General features: G+C 38.8%; 1 protein-coding gene across 5 annotated transcripts in view; it reads left to right on the forward strand.

The window, feature by feature from the left end:
* Positions 1-20,287, forward strand: part of CDK14 (cyclin dependent kinase 14) — a 318,720-nt gene that overhangs the window by 189,964 nt on the left and 108,469 nt on the right. For all 5 annotated transcript variants that reach the window (XR_002434949.1, XM_021386034.1, XM_021386037.1 and 2 more), the window contains one exon: positions 19,599-19,662. Coding sequence is in view for 4 of the 5 variants with exons in the window: in XM_021386034.1 (XP_021241709.1) it covers positions 19,599-19,662 (64 nt within the window). In the remaining variant the exon portion in view is untranslated. The remainder of the gene's footprint in view (positions 1-19,598; positions 19,663-20,287) is intronic.

A 20,287-nucleotide genomic window follows, 5' to 3' on the forward strand; every position in this document is an offset into this window, starting at 1 on the left:
GTGTGGGCTCTCCTGCTGTAGTTGACATGGCACAGTGGGGAGCTCGCAGCCTGGAGCTCCTCTCCTTCCTGCTTTGCATATTGCAAAATGCAGGGCCTCCTCTTGGTCCTGGGTGCTATTGCTCTGTTAGGTGCCATCATGTACAGTATTAAAAGTAATTTAAAGAGAACAATGTGTTTCTGTTGAGCCCAGCAGCCTGGTATTCCAAAGGGTGATGCCAAAACCACTTTCTTCATAGAGCTGCACAGCAAAGATTTGCAAGGGTTTGCAATTTCCAATAACTATGAAAAAAATGGAATTTTTGTTTTAAAATGGAAACATATGTATTGCTTCTGGTATTGAAGATTTGAAATGCTAGCAACGTATTCTTTAATATATATTTATAACCACATGCCTAATGCATCATGTAAAGCAGGATCATAGGTAGTTTCCTCTGAGATTCAGATGGTAACAGGCGCTTGTGAAGCTGCGAAGCTTCTCCCTTTAGTTCTGAGCCCATAGGGTTGCTTCATATCAGGTACATCCTCTAAAGACAGAAATAATATATTTTAACAGGCTTTACTTTCATTTAAGCTTATGAAGAGCCCACAGAAACCCTGCTGTGTGGTACACTGTGTTAATAATGTCTTTGGGGAAGCTAGCCATGCCCAAGGGAGGAATACTTCCAACTACTGGGATTTTTTTGAAGTTTACGTCAGTAATGAGATGTTTAGTTAACTTTATTGGTCTTTTATTCCTGTTTCCGTATTCAATACAAATTTTTCTGTCACATGTTAAGTACTTTGGCCCTGAAATACAGCTCATTCGTATCAGATGGAATAGATGCACTTGTGAGGCTGGACCTGGTCTGAAATTTCATTTTGTGTAGGCATGATATCTTTGGTGTCTTGAATGCTACAGACGATGAATTGGACTGAAGAAAATTTCTTCATCTTTGTGAAAGTGATTGTTCTTTCTTGGTGGGGGTGAGAGGAAGGAGTTCTGTTTTCTTCCCATCTCTCTCTGCTTTCCTCCCACTGATGATTTCGTGATGCAAACATGATTTTTTTTTTGAAACTGTGGAAACTGATGAGTTCTCTTCAGTAACAACATGTGTGTAGAACAAGGGGAGAGAAATGTATTATATCTTGATATTGAATTTACATCTATTTCACATTATTCTAATAATACACAAATATTTCACTGCTTTTCAGCATCACTGAAAGTAAATAAATAAAAGACTTATCTAGCTGTAAGCCCTCTCTTTGAAGTCATTAGCATATATTTGGAACTTATGGGTAATTGCCTGCAGGTTTTGCACTGACACCACTTTTACATGGTTCCTCTCTGGGCTACCTATGCATTTTACCAAACTTAAATTGAATATAATTCTAAACTAGAATGTGGTGAATTAATAAAGTGGTCTTTGAACAAAAAAATAAATCTTCTGTCTATTCATGTGTTGTAAAGGGTTTTGGATTTCTTAAGAGATTTTTAGAAAGATTTTCAGCTTATTTTTAACTCGGCCTGCACTGTATTGTTTACTTTATCAATGCACATGTATTAATTATAAGAAGGCACAATGTTCTTGATGATAATTTATGTATCTTGTACTCTGTTAACAATTCCATTAGAAGAAGGGAGAAGTAATCTCCCATTCATCCATGTCGTAAAAACACCCAACAGTATATGATGGACACTTACTGGGGGAGCTACCAGCTGGCAACAGAAGGGAAAAGATGCATGGATGTATGACTCTGTTGCTGACTTTCAAAGGATGGCTGGGTGCTGGATCAGTGTATGCACTATACTGATTTTGGTGGCTTCCTTCTAACACAGGTGTCATCTTTTGCTTGTGGGGAATTGTTCTCATCCAGCCTGCTAACTCTGAGCCAAACCCCCAGAGTTTGGCTCATTATCAGCTTGGTAGTGCAAAATGTGAAGAGTAATTGGCTATCAGAAAAAGAAAACAAATTAAGACGTGGTTCAGTGAAATGCAATGGCTTTGTGGTTTTCTTTGGAATTGGAATGTTTCTTCAGTGTCTGCCATATTTCAGTTGCTGAATGACAAATGGTCTATAATTATAAAGAAGCATTGTTTCTTTTCCAGGCTCTTCTGTCCTTCCAGAGGGTGGTTACGGGCAGTACTTAAAAAAAATGTGCTGAGACTCAGCCGGTGTAAATCAGTGCACCTCTGGTTACTTACAAGTGTGTCATTGCAGGCTCCATCCTTGTTGGCCCCATACACCACAGAAACAAATCGTGCCCATGTAAAATCTCCCTCTGTGCAGGTTGTGTCCACATTTATTACAGAGCTGTAAAGTCAAATATTTTTGGATGCAGGTGACACTGAACAAAAGTGCAATGATAAGCAATTTGTATATATTACAGATCAGGCTGAAGCCTGTTATTAGTGGTAGCATTATTCTATTATCTAAAAACTTACTCCTCAAGACAATATTGTGCTATAGAAGTGCACAGGACTATTCAAAAACCTGCTCTGATATGCTGGCTATATCTCATAGGGAAGATAAATGATCAGAGATCCAGCACTTATATTGCCTTTTCTTTCCATTTCATAAGTAAAGGAGCAATGTTTAATAAACCAGAATCTTATTTTTCCTTCCCTCATTGACTTACATCCAACTGCATATTGCATGCCAAAGCAGGTTTTGTGAAGAGCATCTTGTTTGCCAAAATTGTTGCTTATAATCTGTAGTTCAAGGTCAAACATCCTTACTATTGAAAATGCCTGAAAATCATTGAAAGGCAATTTGAGATGATGGTTTTAGAAACAGGTTGTGAGAATATGACTGAAGTGTCCTACCTGTCTGCACATGTTCCCTAAAAGACTTCAAGACTAATTTTTCCTGCCCTCCTAAGGACATATATAAATATATATCTATTTTATCATTGTATAGATATTATTTCAGGGAAACATCCCCTTTCAGCACACTTAGTAGGAGGCATGCATGTACATAAGAAGTATACTTTGCAATACTGCAAATTAGTAATATGGCTAATTTGAATAAAGATGGACTTTAATACCTGTTTTAGTGTTCCCTGAATCAGTACCCTGGAGTATATCTTAATTTATCAAGATTCCGAACATGTACCATAAGATTGTAGTCAGCTATCACTGACATTTATACAAGCTCCTGATTAACATCTTTATCTAAACTAAATGTGAATCTTCAGATAAGCTTACTGATTTATAGAGATTTCAGGTTGTCAAGAGCTAACATTAGTCTACCTAGTCCAGATCAGCTGCTTTCCTAATTTGTTAAATGGCTGTGGTTAAATAACCTAGGCATTAATTTGACCTACACAAAAAAAATCTACATAATCTCACCTGATTTTTGAATATATATATTTAAATACTATCAAGTAATTCCTGTGTGTCCACTGTTGGTGTTGTCATTACTCTTATGATTCGTACAGAGAACAGAAATTCAGAACATATCTGAATTTTTTTATTCTTTTTGTTCCTTTTTATTGTTGTTGTCATTTTATTAGAAGAGTAACCAATGGAAAATGAGCTGCATTTGTTTGAAACTGCCTGAGAAGTACTGCACAAAGGCAGTGTTAATAAATGGGAAAAAGAAAGAAAAAAATCTACCCCCCAAAACAAGAAAGAAAGAAAGAAATTTATTCTGTTTCATAAGAAGATGTCAAAAACAAGAACTTTCTTACAGGAGTTGAGAGTAGGAGAATTACCTGACTAGGTTCTTAATGCAGTATGTATTTTCAGGTGTTTGAGTGTGAAATAAATAGCTCCAGATAATGAAGTATTATGTTTCATTCTTATTGCTTTGGTTCTTCCTTCACAGTATTCTGAATTCTCTAATTAAAATAACTCACAGGCAATAGCAAAAAAGGATTCTCTAGTTGTCATTTATAGAAAGAAACATGCCCAATTTTCACCATTTGTCTTTAGAGTGCGTATCTGTGTATCACTGCATGGCAGTATTTCTGGCAGTTGAGGTCTGTTTCTGAGTACATCAGAGAGAACTAATAATATATATTGTATAATGAGGACATAATGAGAACTACTCATAGTACTTTTTCTGGACACAACATGATCCAAACAGCTGTGGTGTTAACTCTAAAACCTGTTACTGATGGAGCAGAGAAGCACGACATAAATTCTTAACAAAAAGGGTAGTATGGTGCTCACATAAATATGGTGGTCCTCATAATAATTACATCTGGAGGAGAAATCAAGGAATTTTTTGAGGCATCTATTTATTGTGCTGAAAGTTCTTGGTTAAATTTCTGTATCTTTTGTTGAGTCAAAAAACAGTGGACCATGTAAACTTTCAATTTGATTAAACTTTACTGTGTCTTAAAGAGAGACTTATGTTTTTAAAACAACACTTGCTTAACTACTTTCATGATCATTAAAGATATTCTGTTCTTGCTCTGATACATTTTTGATGTGTTTTGAGTTGCAGTCTTGTGTCAGAGCAGTGTCAACCTCCACGGAGGATGTCCCTCAGGCTCTTAGCTTCTGTGTTCCCTTTCGCTTTTCTGTGGATCCTCTTTGGATCTCTCATAGTCTTCCTCCCCAAGGTTTCATAGAACTTACCAGGGTGCTGCGAAGTCTGGATTTGGTCTGGGTTTTCTATTAACCCTTCTGGGTACAGAGCAAACTTTGATGTAGAAACAGTTTTGCAAAAGAGCTCTTAACCATAGAAGTTGTTCAGAATCACAGAGAGTTGAGGTTGGAAGGAACCTCTGTAGAATGTCAAGTCCAGCCTCTTGCTCAGAGCAGGGTCAGCTAGAGCAGGTTGCCCAGGACTGTTGAGTATTTCTGGCAGCCTGTTACAGTGTTGAATCACTCAGAATAAAAAAGGGTTTTTTTGATGCTTAAGTGATATTTCTTGTATTTCAGTCTGTGTACATTGTCTCTTGTTCCGTCACCAGATACCACTGATGACACTGTCTTCTTTACACACTCCCACTGGGAATTTATTTTCCAGATTAGTATTGATACCATCACCCAGAACGTTCTCTCTCCTCCAGGGTGATCAGTCCCTGCTCCCCCTGGCTCCTCTCATGTGTTAAATGCTCCAATCCGTTAATCATCTTCACTGGACTTGCTCCAGTATGTCTAGGTCTTATACCAGACATTCAGCACTTTGGATGTGTCTCTCTAGTGCTGAGTAGAGGAGGAGAGTCACTTCCCTGGAACTGGTGGTAACACTTTTTTTATGGCAGCCCAACACACTCTTGGCCTTTGCTGGAAAGGCACACTACTGGCTCATTTTCGACAGTGTCCACCCAGCCTCCTAGATCAATTTCTGCCAAGCTGATCTCCAGCTGGTTGACCTGGAGGCTGTATAGGGGATGGAATTATTCCTCCTGAGGTGTAGGACTTTGCCTTCCCTTCTGCTCACGACATTCCTGTCACCCTGTTCTCCAGTCTGTCAAATCTTCCTGAACAGTAACATTATGACCTGGTGTATCAACTACTACTTCCAGTTCTGTACTATCTGTTAATGTCCCAAGGTGGCCAGTCTCTTCTATCCATCTTGCTGTAGTGTAAATTAATGTAATCTACACTCATGTAAAATAATAAAAATAAAAAATCCTATATTTCTAAGTGTGAGTTTTGTTGTTATGGCATTGTGTATTCAGAAGAGTGTGATTTTTGTGGCTCCATTTATGTGCTGGCAAAAGCCTTTCTGATGGTATGAATATGCCAGTGCAAGAATAGCTTTGCCCACACTTAGTCGACAGCATTAGAAAATTAATGAGAGCTATAAATAAAAAATAATAACAGTAAAAAGATAATAGTAAAAGTTATATCTAAATTCTGTATAGCTGTATTCATTGTCTTTGCTAGTATCGTATCTAATCATGTTGTCTTCTGTTACACTGTGTTGGGGAATTTTAGTCCACAGCCCCTCAACTCCTTCATCTTTCCATCTTGTGAGCCACTTTTGCAGAAGATCTGTGTATGGTTCTACGAGATTTGAGAGGTCACTGAGTCAGGTCTTGTTTTGAAAGCGTTTTGAGTGTCAATTGCTTTTCTGAGAGTTGCCATTATCAGGAATGTAAATAAGCAGGATTGCTTTAGCCAAGTCTTAAGTAGTTCAACTGGTAATATGGAGCCATGGCCATCTTTTCTCACACATTTTCCTAACAATGCTTTCTGTTCTTGTTTATGAAAAGGTTATGTTTACCGATAGGAAGGCTGTTGTTCATCATCTCTTGTTCTCAGACAGTACATTTGCTGTGTGGCTGAAGAGTCAAATGTCAGAGTCAAATAGAGAAACTTTATGACAGATGTGCTTTAACTTTTTCTGGTATTACACTTAATTCTGTTTTCTAATAGGTTATTTCTGTTCAAGAAAGATTCAGGAAGAAGTGCAGGGATAGATAAATAGGTAATTTTATAAAAGGAAAGAAGAGCCTTATACAAAAATTAATTGTATTGTATCTCATGTTCATCATAGAACATATCATATTTGTTGTGTGTCCCCTCCACCCATATATCCAGAAGGTAATTGCTGTGCAGCAGCTGGTAACTGTGCTCCTCTCATAAGAGAAATGAAAGGTTCATAAATTTTATATCACTGAACTAACCCGTCAGTGAAATCAGTGGGAATGCAGCCAGAGATTTTGTCAGTCTTGTAGTTATCCTTAATTTCTCATCTTGGCGTGAACTACGTACAATAAGTTGCCCTAGTTACTTCAAAAGAGGCCTCAATTATTTGCATACTCAAGATCCTAGGCATTTTGGTCCAAGCTGCTTTGGTCTGATGACTAAGATGTTTGGTGAATAGCATTGCTGTGCTGCTGAACCAATGGGTTACAGTGCACCAGTATCGCTCCTTTCTCATGGAAAGGGATGGGTAGAGACACGGTGCTGCTGACCACCCTTTATCATACTGCTTTATCAGCTGCTTAGCAGTTCCAAGCAGGGTAATAACTGTAGCCAGGGTAAATCCTCTTTTGTTTGTCTTGTGTTGTTTTTCCATGAAATCCATAGACCACACAGTCATGTAAAGAATATTTATCTGACCAACGAATGTAGCTGAAAACTCAGAATAGCGAAACATCTGTTTCCTACTAGAGTCATCACTTCTTTGAGGTTCATTTACCACTAGTATTCAGCGCAGCTTTCTACCACTTTTCCCTCACTTTATCTTTTTCTTGCCAATATTTCCACGTTTTTGTTGCTTTTGCAGACTTTCAACTACCATAATGATCAAATCCTGCTGCTATTCTGCATTCCTTACATAATTCAAGAGAACAACTGCACCTGTACTGTTGAGAGGTTGATTTTTCTCTCTAACTTGTATAGTTACCCTTGTTTCACTGCCGTAACATCTTCATTTCTGATAATGCAGTGAGGTCTTTAAAACTTACCTATGAAGTGTTTTTTCCTTACAATAGTAGCATTGCTTATGTTCAGTGTTCCTGTACCTGACTCCCAACCATTTTTCAGCCTTTTCTGTTGTCAGTGTCATATTTTTTTTTTTCTGAAAAAAAAGTGTGGTATGCAGGTGTTAAGCAGCTCTGATTTTTTAGGTATTTGCCTTTATTTATTCACACTTTGTCACCAGCTGTTTCAATACAACCTCCTAAATTCCTTTTGGAGCTGTAGGCAGCGTGTTCTACAAATCCCCCCCGCCCTCACAGCTCCCTTTTGCAACCTCCTTCCCCATGAGCAGAGAGGAATGGCTGCGGGTCAGCAGCTCCAGGGAAGGGGTTCCCGTCTACCCAACAGAGAGCCTGCAAAGAGCAAAGGATGCCAACGCGGATGGTTTGTACATTCAAGGGGAGACAGTAGGTGACTGCACCCTAATCCTTCTTTTGTGGTGTTTTTGAAAGCTCAGAAGTTGAGAGCAAAGTTACTGAGTGAACGACTGTCAAAGAAAACAAATGGGTTCACTGAAACTGGGAGCACAGCTGCCTCTTCCAGTTGAGGGACACCTGCTTCCACCTTCATTTAAATAAGCAAAATGAGAAGTCCTAGGCCACCTGCCAACTGATTGTTAAAGTTACAGCTGCTATATAATCAATAAATTGCTAAATCTCACAGTTTTGAATTTTCAGGAAATTTGAGTCTCAAAATTTGGCATTCTTTCAAAAAACACTTCCTGTCTTTACCCTCCCCCCACTTAAATTCCTCATCAAGCAAGTATAATGAAATTGTCATTTCAGAACCATATAGCATACTTTTTTTTCCTAAAATGAAATGACAGCATGATATGACAACACATACATTGCTACTTAATGGCAAACAGACACATAATTAGCTAAAATCACCTTAATTTCAGCCACAAGGTGTTCAGTGATACTATGTGTTCTACTTCTCTCTCTTGAGAACTGGAGAAGTCTGCCAGCCTGGGAAATAGGTTTCCTTTTGACCCCCAGATTCCAGCTTTCTGTTCCTGGGGAGGAGCACACACATGGCTTCTCCTGAAGTAGCAGGCTGCAATGTGTGGCTAACCAATGGCTTTGATGATCTGGATGGTTACTCATGATGATCTTGTAGGTCTTTTCCATCTAATTCTATGATTCTATGAGTGTTAAAGGACAGCAATGGTATTCTGCCCCAATCCCACTTAAAATACCCCAGCTGCTCTTCTGACGAGGGTCCATTAAGATAGGGTGACATTTTCTCCTTTTCTTAGAATTTTCAATTCTACTTGGAGGCTTCCATTTTTTTGTTCTTCTTTCCTGTTCTGTTCCTATGAATCAGAAAAGTAGAAGTATAAAACTCTGTTGTTTTTTTTTAGCACCAAATATTGCTATTTGGAATGAGTTCTGCATATACTAAGCATCATGCTGCAGTTGGTTGTGGGAGGCATACTTGAAGCTGAATCACTTGAGGTGGCTTTTAAGTGATAAGGTTAGACATTTTTTAAAGTGATTTGAATTGAAAATTCTGATATGGTTCAGTGCAGGAAATCAGCAGGATATTTAGCCAGGAAAAGTGCACTTATATCCACCACATATACCCAGCACAATTGGAGCTCATTATTAATGCACTCGCTGTTTCAGAAATATTGTAACACCTGGACCCGCACATTCTTCAAATGGCAGCATGACTAGCTGCCTTCATTTGCTGCAGATTGAACAAATGGCTGCTTAAAAAAACCTTGACAGAATACCCACTGCTTCACTTGACTCCATGTGGCTGCATGAATCTATTCAGAATTGAGATTATTGCAAGATGAAGACCTTCACTGGCAAAATAAGAGCATGGTAAACTTCTGGATGATCTGATCTGATTCTAGAATCAAGCTGTTTTGTGGTGCTGAGCACCAGGCTTAATATATAGGTCTTGGTGTAGGTTATCTTCCCGGGACTTTTAGGTGAGGAAAAAGAATTTTCTCTACATCACCATTTTACTCCAGACTATGAGCTTGGCAGTTGTTAGCCCAGATGTGATATTCTATCTCACTCAGTACAACAGCTTTCCTTTGCACTGCAAACGTATTTCTGTCATGTAATGAGCTTCCATTATGCTGTGTGTATGTTGTTGCTTGTGCATGAGGAATGACAGGTCCCGATGTAGTGTCACAATGAGACACACTCACTCCTCAGTTGTGCTGTGACTGGGCACCAGGCCAAGGAGGAAGGGTTCCCAGTACCCAAGAAGCACAGTGCTTCACTTATCAGAGTGGGATTTTGCACTGGGAAATTGTAGATCAGTTTCTATGAAAACTAAACCACTGGGTCAGGTCGTGGTGTGGTGGTGATCCTGGTCAGGAATAGGTCTGATCCGACACATGCTGATTTGTTCCAATCACTCCAGTTAAACACTGGCATACCGAAGACATACCATTTTGTTTTAAATGTTTTCTTTGCTAATTTTATGATGATTCATAGGAATTTGCATAAGTTTGGTCTGCTACTTATTTAAATAAGCTCTCTGGCTTTAAGCACTCCAGGCATGCTAACAAAATGGTGTATCTTTTCTCATGCCAGTGAGATTGGGCACTGTGACATTGCTAGGAAGGTGTATGTGCGTGTGTGAACTCAGCCAGCTTTGTGGTCTTCAAAAAGGGGCTGTGATCCAAAAGCACCATTGCTCCTCTGATATGCCAGTGTTTCAAAAAAACCCTACAACAGCAACGCAAACCTCAGTAGTGCATACCTGGAATTCAAATGAACCTGCTGCTGAGGCAGCACAGCAGGGCATGTGGAAGTACATTTCATAACAGCCTCCCACAGGCTTTTGGATTTTTTTTTTCTTTGCAGCTTAAAGAAAAAAGTCAGTAAAAAATCTTGAAATAAATCTTTAAAGAGCATGTTTAGGAAAGGATTGTTTTTGGATGGGCTATTCCAGAGGCTTTACAACACAAATGTGGTGGGAAGTCTTGCCTGCAAAGTCTAAACCTTTCTGTACGCAGTAAATCAGAGCAGATTTTGAAGGATATATAAATAAGTATGGCTCGTGAGCTAGGAGGTTCTTCTGACAGACACTTACAGTGCTCCTTCCGCTCTGTGGCAAAGGAAACAATTCTACTCCCAAATGGTAAGGAAGATAGCTATTAGCACAGAAATCAGAAGCAGGTGCTTCTTTGCATGTATTAACACCAAGGTCTTCCTTAGTGAAGACTTTCTATCTCTGTTGTTGGATTGCTCACAAGTGGCATTGATAGAAGAGCAAACTTCTCTCTTTGGAAGAAAGGAGAAAGGGAAGAGAAATCTGCTGAGGTCATCTGTAGTCTTCTGCATGAGTTTTCTTCACAGTCCTTTCTCAATCCACAGCTTCAAGGTATACAAAAGTTTTCAAATTTTCTTGCATTAAGACTCAGTCTTATCCTATTGAGCTGCTTTATAGTTTCTGCAAAACAGACACCATTCTTTAAGTTCAAGGACTTTTTATTCTGATGATTTGATTGTTTCCTGACTGAGGAAGATTTCTCAGCCTGGCAGCTGGGAAAACTGGAAGGACAGGACTTCAGCTTTGCTGCCTCAGCCCATTTGGGCCTGGGAGAGCCCTCACAAAGGAGCCCTCTTTTCACTTTGGAGCTAAACAGTGTCTCCTCTTCTTATGTGCTGCAGTTTCAAATTAAATTGTTGCATGTTCTCACTGGTTTGAGGGAAAGTGTGGTCTCTGTCAGGAGTTTGCCCTTTTCTCATCTCCTGCTGCTAATTTCAGATTCTCTCTACAACATAGACCCATTTGTTTTCTCAATAAGTTTGTCAGATCTTGTTTTCTTAATGTTTTTAGTGTTTGTCTCACTCACGGGAATTTTTTATTAAGAATCGCTGTGTCAAAAACCGGTTTCTTCCACCATATGAACCTTAATGAAGGCACAGCGTTGTAATGAGATGTGCTGATTAGATTTAGGAAGAGGATGCTGTAGCCCAGTACAAGCTGTTTCACACTGGCTTTTTTGTCTCATTGTGAAATTTAGAGGAAATGATTCTGGCTTTGATTCCTCTCCAATTTAGATTGGATTATGGACAGAATTATTTTCTAACAGTAATCTCATTGACAGAGCTATTTCTGTGGTTCAAAGTACAATATTTATTTAGCAGGTCCTTTCTGGAATAAATGAAAATGTCCCCTGGCCGAACGCTGGCAGTACATTTTTAAATGGGTGGGGATTGCATTTCATCCTGTGCTGTCCATCTGCAGAGGGCTTGCTCTGCCTCAATGCCGCAGGCACAGCCCAGCTCTGCAGGGCAGAAGAGCAGGGCTGCGAAGTCTCTGGTCCCCTTCTCCCATCTGGTGGCAGAGGTGACTCCAGCAGTGTTCCTCAGAAAGGTAGCTTCAGTTACGGCAGGGATGGAGAGAGCTCTGAGTTTGTTTATTTGTGCTGTAAAGAGTTGGGGTACATTTAAATTTTTGATGCATGAAACTACTCAAATATCTTTTAAATGCGCCAAGTAAGGTTGGGAAAATCACATACTGAATAGGTTTCCCAGATACGTATATAGACTGGAAGAAGAACTCTTTGAGAGTAGCCCTAATGAGAAGGACTTTGGGATTCCTGATAGATGAAGAACTTAACATGAGCCAGCAGTATGCACTTGCAGCCCAGAGGGCCAATGGTATCCTGGGCTGCATCAACTGAGGTCAGCAGGGGGAGGGAAGGAGGGAATTCTCCCCCTCTGCTCTGACCTTGTGGGTCCCCATCTGGAGTACTGCATCCAGGCCTGGGGGCCCCAGCACAAGAAAGATGTGGAGCTGTTGGAGAGGGTGCAGAGGCGGGCCAGGAGGATGCTCAGAGGGCTGGAGCACCTCTCCTATAAAGACAGGCTGAGGAAGCTGGGCTTGGTCAGTCTGGAGAAGAGAAGGATCCTGATAGTGGCCTTCCAGTACTTAAAGGGATCTTATGAACAGGAGTGAAATCAACTTTTTACACAGGATGATAGTGATAGGACAAGGGGGAACATTTTTAAACAAAAAGAGGAGGATTTAAATTAGATATTAGGGAGAAATTTTTCACTCAGAGGGTGATGAGGCACTGGCACTGCTGCCCAGAGCTGTGGGTGCCCCATCCCTGGAGGCACTCAAGGCCGGGTTGGGTGGGCCCTGGGCAGCCAGAGCTGGTGGGGGAAAGTGCTGCCCATGGCAGGGGAGTTGAACCAGATGATCTTGCACGTCCCTTCCAACTCAAACTATTCTATGATTCTGTGATTCCTGTTAAGACTTTGTTGCATTTTGCTTCAGTGGGAAAAAGCTTCTCAAGGACAGTTGGGTCTTTTACTGTTTCAAATACCTCATTCTGGGTCTATGACAGAGCTAAAAGCACAAATGTTTGCTGAACTTGTTTTTTATTTTTTTTAATTAATGTGTTTTGTTAAGATTTTGTGGGAGTGCTGATATTAATTTCATATTTTGCTTCCCTCATGCATACTAGCACGTTACCTAAACATTTTTGAAGCCAGCTTTGTCATAAATCACTCCTTATGCTCAAAGCAGCTGTTTTTATTAACTTTATATAATGTAACGATGATATTCCACTTAGTGCCTGAATGAGCTGGCATCTTACTGAGTGTGCACAAGGTTCTGTTCTTGCTGGTTCTTTTTCCACCTTAGAGAATAAGCCTTTGTAACTTGTGTTTTTCGTAAAACAGCGTCACTTTATTGTACAGGAGAAACAATCTTATTAGTTTGGTAAGTTGTGCTTTCTCTTTTTATTTTTGTTGCTGTAGTCATTGTTTAGCAGATGCTTCTTAGAGTTCTTGAAATAATTTCATATTTAGGTTTTATTCTGTTTGTTTTTCTAAGACAAAACATTCACAAAATTACTTGCAAAATAAATACTCCAATCAGCTTGATTTCTAAGCAGTTTTTTTGTCTTAAATTCTGAATTCTGACTTAATGACCTGAATGAATGAAAATCACATTAAATTTATTCTGCAACTTATTACTTATAAAGTTGTGGCTGTTGAATTTATTCTTCCTTTTACCAGATACCATCACTTAAAGATTTTTTTATGATTTTGGTAGCTTTAGAGGGATATAAGGAAGCAAAAAATACAACCTGTTTTAGACTTTCAAATTCTTATTTTCTTGTATGATTTTGTCAGTAGAGAATTATGGGATGTTGTTTATTAACACTTTCATTCTGAAGAGGAATCATACTAGATATGTTACCTCATTTTCGGTATGTTTAATATGTTTGGCTGGTATTTTCTTTCTTACCTGTATGGGAATAGTGGAGGGTTGCTTTGATGATAACTGACTGAAAAAATACAGAAACATTTGTAAGTATGAAAAATAATTTGTACCAAAATACAGTTTTCAGGCTCTGAAGAAGTGTTTTTTGCATGGGGGGAGACTGTGCCTTTGTGACATAGTCTTGCTTCTGTTGCTTTAACTTTGAACTGATGTGAAACCCCAGATTTGGGATTGTATGTAATTTTTGCCATACATTTGATGAATAAAGACTTCAGAATTTTAAATCTCGATCACAGTGGTCCTTGCAAGGAAGGTCCTTTTTTTGTTTCTAGTGAATCCAAATAAATATATTGTTGTCATTCTAGCTGATTGGCTTTTTCTGTAGAGAAAATGTGGGTTTCTTTATTGTTCCAGCTGGATTCCTGGAATATCCAGTGCCTTCCCTGAGTTAAAATATATTCTTTCTCTAACAAAAATATAAGTGCATTACACAAACTGAAAGATTTGTTGTCCCTTAAGGAAACTGAACAGCTAAGCTCCCAAAGTGAAGAAAAGACCGTTACTAAGACAATTCCATTTCTGTCTCTGTCTTCTGGATATTAAACTTGACACTCAGCTGTCATCCGTTGTGCCCAGCAGAGAGTAGAAGGAAGCGTAGCTGCACTTGTCAGTCAGCAGACTGAGTCAGCATGCATAATACACAGATAGTTGCTGAATTTCGCTTAACCCGTTAGCAAAATGCTAAGGTGAAGGACAAAGTTCCTCCTTCAGTCCTCACTACTGCACTTTGTGCTCACTGACATTACCAGCTGCTACTGCAGTGCTTTCCTGATGGTAGAAGATGTGGTTAAGGTGTAGCTAACACAAACCCTCAGGTGGGGAATGCAGCACTGGGTGGATCACCTGGGCAAAGTCTTATCACCAGGAAAGAGAGATTACATAAGTTTGTCTTTTCCCAGATGCAAAATTCCTCATTCAGAAGCTCCATGAGTGGTGGAGCAGCTGTAGAAAAACCCTGGAATTTGCCTTGATTCTCAAGAGCCAGATCTAAACATCTAACTTACTTTTGTCCAGTCAAAATGGAAAGGACACATGGGTTTTGACTAAGTTGGAAGTTTGGAATTTTCACTAGAAATGTATGGTTTGGGTGAATATAGCAGATTTTTGTTGAAAAACAGAACATCTGAGGCCTCCACATCTCATGAAAGAGACTGATGGTTTGGAAATGGCTCTGCAATACTTATTCTCTTACTCTCTTAATAAGTTCAGTTCCTCAGAGAGATCTACTCTCCCATGGTGTCTGACAGCCTGGGGCTCGCACTAAGTGTAGTAAGATTTACTCAGAGAATGAAAAAGAAGACAATCTTGATGACCTTTGGAAGGAAAAATAAAATAAGATTAAAATAACATTTTTACAAACAGTTTGTAACTTGTTCTAGTTTAGATTCTAAGGTTCATTTCAACAAAACAAAAATCTTTTCATTAAAGAAAAAATATGATTCACTGTCCTGATATTTATTTTTTACTAAACTTTGTTTATTCACCAAGTTGACCTAATAAGAAAAGACTTGAAAATTCAGCAAATTACTTAGTCTAATTTCCATTTTTTTTCCTACGGAAAGGCATCTCATTTGCATGCTGATCTTGTTTTTTTGTTCTGCTCTGTTGCTAGAAAACCCTGAATAATCAGCTAGCTGTACATTCTTTGTCTTGTTGAAATCCAGACCATTGCCTTTCTTGAGTATCATCATATTTAACAAAGAATGAAAGCACTATTTCAAGAATATACAGCTCAATATATTGGAAAGATGTACTAGGATGAAAATGGTTATTCTTTACTAATTGTGACAGCACTAAGAAAAGAGCTGGTGGGAAAGATGTGCACTACTGCTCATCGGACAAGAGAGTCAGATGGCTTCTCTGGACAAATAGTTACCCAGAATGACCTTATTACATGGATGTAACTCGGAATGCTTTCTAAGCAGAATGCAGCACATCACAGCTAATTGTGTTGATAGATTGACGTAATGCTCACCATAAAATAATGATCCCCTTAGACAGAAGGGAGCATGTTTATGAGGTGAATTATGTGTCTTTGTAAAATCAGATGCAAAAGCAAGAAACTTTTTTCTTTTATCAAAAAGCAGTGCAGTAGACCTTAATGCATTTGTGTTGTGTTTCCTGGGCAATCTGTCTATATTATGCTTGTATATGGAGACTGGAACATCAGATTCTGTTTTCATAACTTTCCGTGTATTGTTGCTGCCAAACTGTAACAATGTCAACTGGCAGTGAGGATATTTGGCCCTCAGTACCTTCATACACTGTAAATCTGTTATTTTCATATAAATAGATTTCTCACCATGCAAATTAGATCAGAATCTAATCTTGATTTTGAACATTAAATATCAAATGACAAATTAAGGTCATTTTATCTTGTTTGTTAGGGAAGAAATGAGTTCAGGGTGTTTTTTCATGCTATAAGTGTATGTTTTGTGGAACAGCAAAACCCCATGAGGATATGGACTTTTCATTACAGAAGTTATCACCCTCTTGGCCTGTGGCAGACACTAAATCTATTCCAAATTTGAGAATTGTGGGGTTGGTTTTTTGTGTATGTGTGTAAGTAATTCAATTAAAAATAGGATGTCAAAGAATACAAGTTGAATGTTTATCCTGCTGATATGCAAATTATGAGAAGAAGTGTACAAGTTAGTCTTATTTTTTGCGAACAATTCCCAGTGGTAAATAAAATATTATTTCCAGTCTTAAACAGGAGCTTGAATTATGTGACAGCAGTGGTTATTTTCTTGTTGCTGGAACCTGTGTGAAATTGAAAGAAAAACTGTTAAAATGTAGAAGAGGCCGAAGTCTTGTTGGCACGCTTGGGATGAGAAGTGGCTGCCCATGAAAGAATGGTCACAGCTGTGAGGTCAGCCATAAAGTAACAGCCCTTGACTTTAGGTGGATGTCTCAGCTGGCTGAGTCTCCTGTATCTTCCACTTCCACAGGTTGACCTGTAGAGCCAAGGTGTTGACAGTCTTTGGGTCTGGACACTCTTAACAGCTATGGGATGGCATTTGGGAGTAAAAACAGAAGACTGTTGGGCTCTGCTTTCCTCCTTCACATTGGTCCCTTAACTCTCTTTTGCAAGCCACAAACCAAAGCAGTTCATCACTGTGGTGTGATGTGAGCTCCCAATTCTTTGTTTATAGCAGGTGTCAAAACTTACTGCTTTAAGTTGCCTAATCCCTCATCATCAAAATGGGATGAATTGCTGCTTAGAAGCATCACTTGTGCAAAGTGCTGCCTACAAATCGCTTTATGGTGATATACCTGTGGGCAGCGATTGTTTCACCGTATTAAAAACACAGTTGTTTCCCTGCTGCCTTCTCCTCCTTACTTGTTGATTGATAGTCACATATTGTGAGTTTCTGCACTGTGCATGTTAGTATGTGTATGGAATAAGGATGATCTTTCTGGTGTTTGTACAAAGCATTGAAATACAGGGTATGGATCATTGCCTGAACTACCAGTTGCTCCTGCCTGGAAATGGTAGGCATTTAGATGATAGGAAAACCTTATTGTTTCTAAGCTGCTGCTACCATTGACAGAAGGTATAAATATTGTAGGCAGTCTGAGCACTGCATTGCACAGCATTCGTTTGTAGCTGGCTCTTAAACATTGTAACAGCAGATGTGCTGGAATGTTATTAAAGGAATGGTTCGGAAAACTGGTGAAACAGAAAAGCTGTGAGTCACATAATAGTCATGACAGAAGTGATCTCCCACCAAGCCCTCTGTTGTTGGGTCTACTGTTACTCTGAAAATCAGAATAATCCATTTCTGCAGCTCCAAGTTCTACCGTAAATTGATCTGATAAATATCCTACCACCCACTGGAAGTTTCTGATTTTGTTAGTGGATTTTAATATTCAGCCATACAATGTCTTAGCTGCCTATATCTAATCTAAAATAAGAGAAAATTTCAAATATGTATTTGGAAAGGTGTGGTTAATTTTACTATATTCATAGCATTTTGTGAGAGAATATTCCTTTGACTTGCAAGTGAGGCTGCAAAGTGCCGGCCCATTTCTGTTTAAATGAGCAGACTGAAGGAGCTCTGTTTCTAATCCACGGGCTCCCTCTCCTGGCCTGGGAGATGCTTGGCACCAACATCTGCATCTGTACTGAAGACAGGTGAAAGTTGCTTACAAAAGCAAATTAATTTAATCATGTAATAGTGGGTCAGCGGTGTCTCTAACTTCTTTTATGTTTAATCACAGCACTGTTAGCTGTAGCACGCGTAGCATTTATAGCAATAATGAAGTGAGCTCTGGCGTTGTGATGCTCTGGGTTGAAGGGCCAGGTTTAGCATTCAAATGCTGATTAGGTCTTGTTTCACAAGGTACAGACAGGAAGATTCTGAAAATAATATTTACAAATACAATCAGTGAACTTGTATCTCCAAATAACTACATGAATGTATACTGTCTAATTGAAAGGAGACTGTTGTCTTTGTTTCTCTAACACCTTGGTGTTCCGCTTTCAATTCCTACTATTCTTGCAAAGGGTCCAATTTAGGTGTATTTTCTTCTATTTAAGGTTTAAGCATTGTGTAGAGTGTCTTTGTATTGCTATTTTTATATTAGACAATATTGTAAATTGCTTTAAAAACTTCAGACCCTAGAGTCATAAAACTCACCTTGAAGTTGTCTCTGCTTAAGAAGTCACTAATTCTACTTCAAATTTTTAAGCCAATTTCTAAATAGTATGAAATAAATTTTTGGCAGATACAAAGATTTTTTTGTGTGTTTTCCAACTTCCTAGTCTTGCTTCTAAGAATTTTTTAAGCGCTAACTTATAAACACAAATAGCTAGCTTGGTGCTCATTTTGTGCTGGAGTAAGTGACCACAGTGTCACAGTGACATAAGTTACACAGGATAAAAGATTTATTCAGAGGATCAGTGGTGCAGGTAGGGGCAGGGCTGGCAGAGGGGATTTGTATGTTTATGACAGTGCAAAATGAGCATAATACCAGTGTGAAATGCATTCACTTCACAAAATCAGGCCTTTATTCCAGGGCCTGAGCTTACAGCAAATGCAGAAAACAGTCCCAAGGATTTTCATTGATGCTAAAAACTGTATGAAAATTTGTAATGGGGAAGATCCCACAGGAGAACTTCCAAATTCTGCAATTCATTCAGAAACCCATTTTTAGAGCTGCTATTTCAGATGTTCCTCCCAGTCCCACTTAAAGCAAGTGCTGTCACTTATGTATCATGAAGTAAAAACAATTGTGGAAGACTTAAATATAGCTGTTCTCTCAACTAATTTATCTTTTGTGCCAAAGACACCAGGAGTTGAACTTTTCACGTGGGCAAAGAATATAAGATGCAAGTGAGAAGTGCGAAGCTCTTTCCTGCTAAAAGTTAGTCTGATTTGTGCTACAAGTTGAAGGGAATAGAAACGAAACACAATTTATGAGTCAATAATTTCTGTATTTTCTAAAAATTTATTGGTTCTATGCTACTACATCCATTTAAAATGACAGCTATTCTCAGCGTGTTGCTGTTCACACCATGCTCTTAGTCATCTGCTTTTCCATCTGTATAAATCTTCTCTCCTGACATCTATTACTAAATGACTGTTCAGTTTACTTAAGTTTACAGGGATTGAAATTATTTCCAAGGTGAAAAATGTAGCCTGTGTAACATCAGCATTCTGCATCATACAAGTAGCTTGAACCTGTCAGTGGAAAGTAGCTTTTACATGTATTGGTCAAACAGGCAGACTGACCCAAACACGGCACCCTTTACTGGCTCCAATGGTACCTTGTAACCACAGTAACTTTTAACTTTTTGTACCCCCAATAATTAAGCCTACTTACAGTTCAAATTTTGAGGTACACTGAGCTCTTTGGAGGAATGGCTTTATTCAGTGCAATGGATTGTCACAATTTCCCATTAAAGCTGCTTTTGTTTCTTTCTTATTTTTCCTTTTTCTGTTGTGCACAGGTACTTGGAACACCAAATGAAGATACGTGGCCTGGAGTCCACTCGTTACCCCATTTCAAACCAGGTAGGTCTAACTACCATGCTCACCCACTTTTTCCTTTACCTGGAAATATAGAACAAAGGTAGTTACCTTCCTGCCCACATTCTAGGAGTTGCTTGTGAAGGCATCCCTTGGTTTTTTTTTTTGTTGTTTTTTTTTTTTTTTTTTTTTGGCAGCTCTTAATTTACTAAAGAACCCCTACAATGTTCAAAATAACCTGAATGCAATGCAGAAGCCATAATGACACTTTCTTGCTCCTCACTGCTTATTGTGCTCAAGGTTTTGCTGTTTGATTTTTCCTTTTGCTTAATTTCTTTTGCTTTCTTTTCTTTTTCTCCTGTTTATTACAACCTAACCCATGACCTGCTTGCATTTCCCTGCTATGTTTTGCTACTGAACATCACACCTTGACAGGCTGATTCTCAGTTAGCTTTACTTTTCCGCAGACCACTCTGAACTTTGAGGAATACCAAAGGAAACCAAAGAATAGGGGAAAGATTTAGTGAAAGCTGAAGCTGCTACTAGATCATCTGTTAGTACCTTTCTACAACAGTTACTTTTTTTTAGTGGCTGTTGTAATCTAAGTTGTCACAGTCTACAGCTGTTCTTGAATATCTGTACTACCATCTGATTCATTTGTGTAAGAAGT

The sequence above is a fragment of the Numida meleagris genome, chromosome 2 (assembly GCF_002078875.1).
Source record: "Numida meleagris isolate 19003 breed g44 Domestic line chromosome 2, NumMel1.0, whole genome shotgun sequence".
Classification (NCBI taxonomy): Eukaryota; Metazoa; Chordata; class Aves; order Galliformes; family Numididae; genus Numida; species Numida meleagris.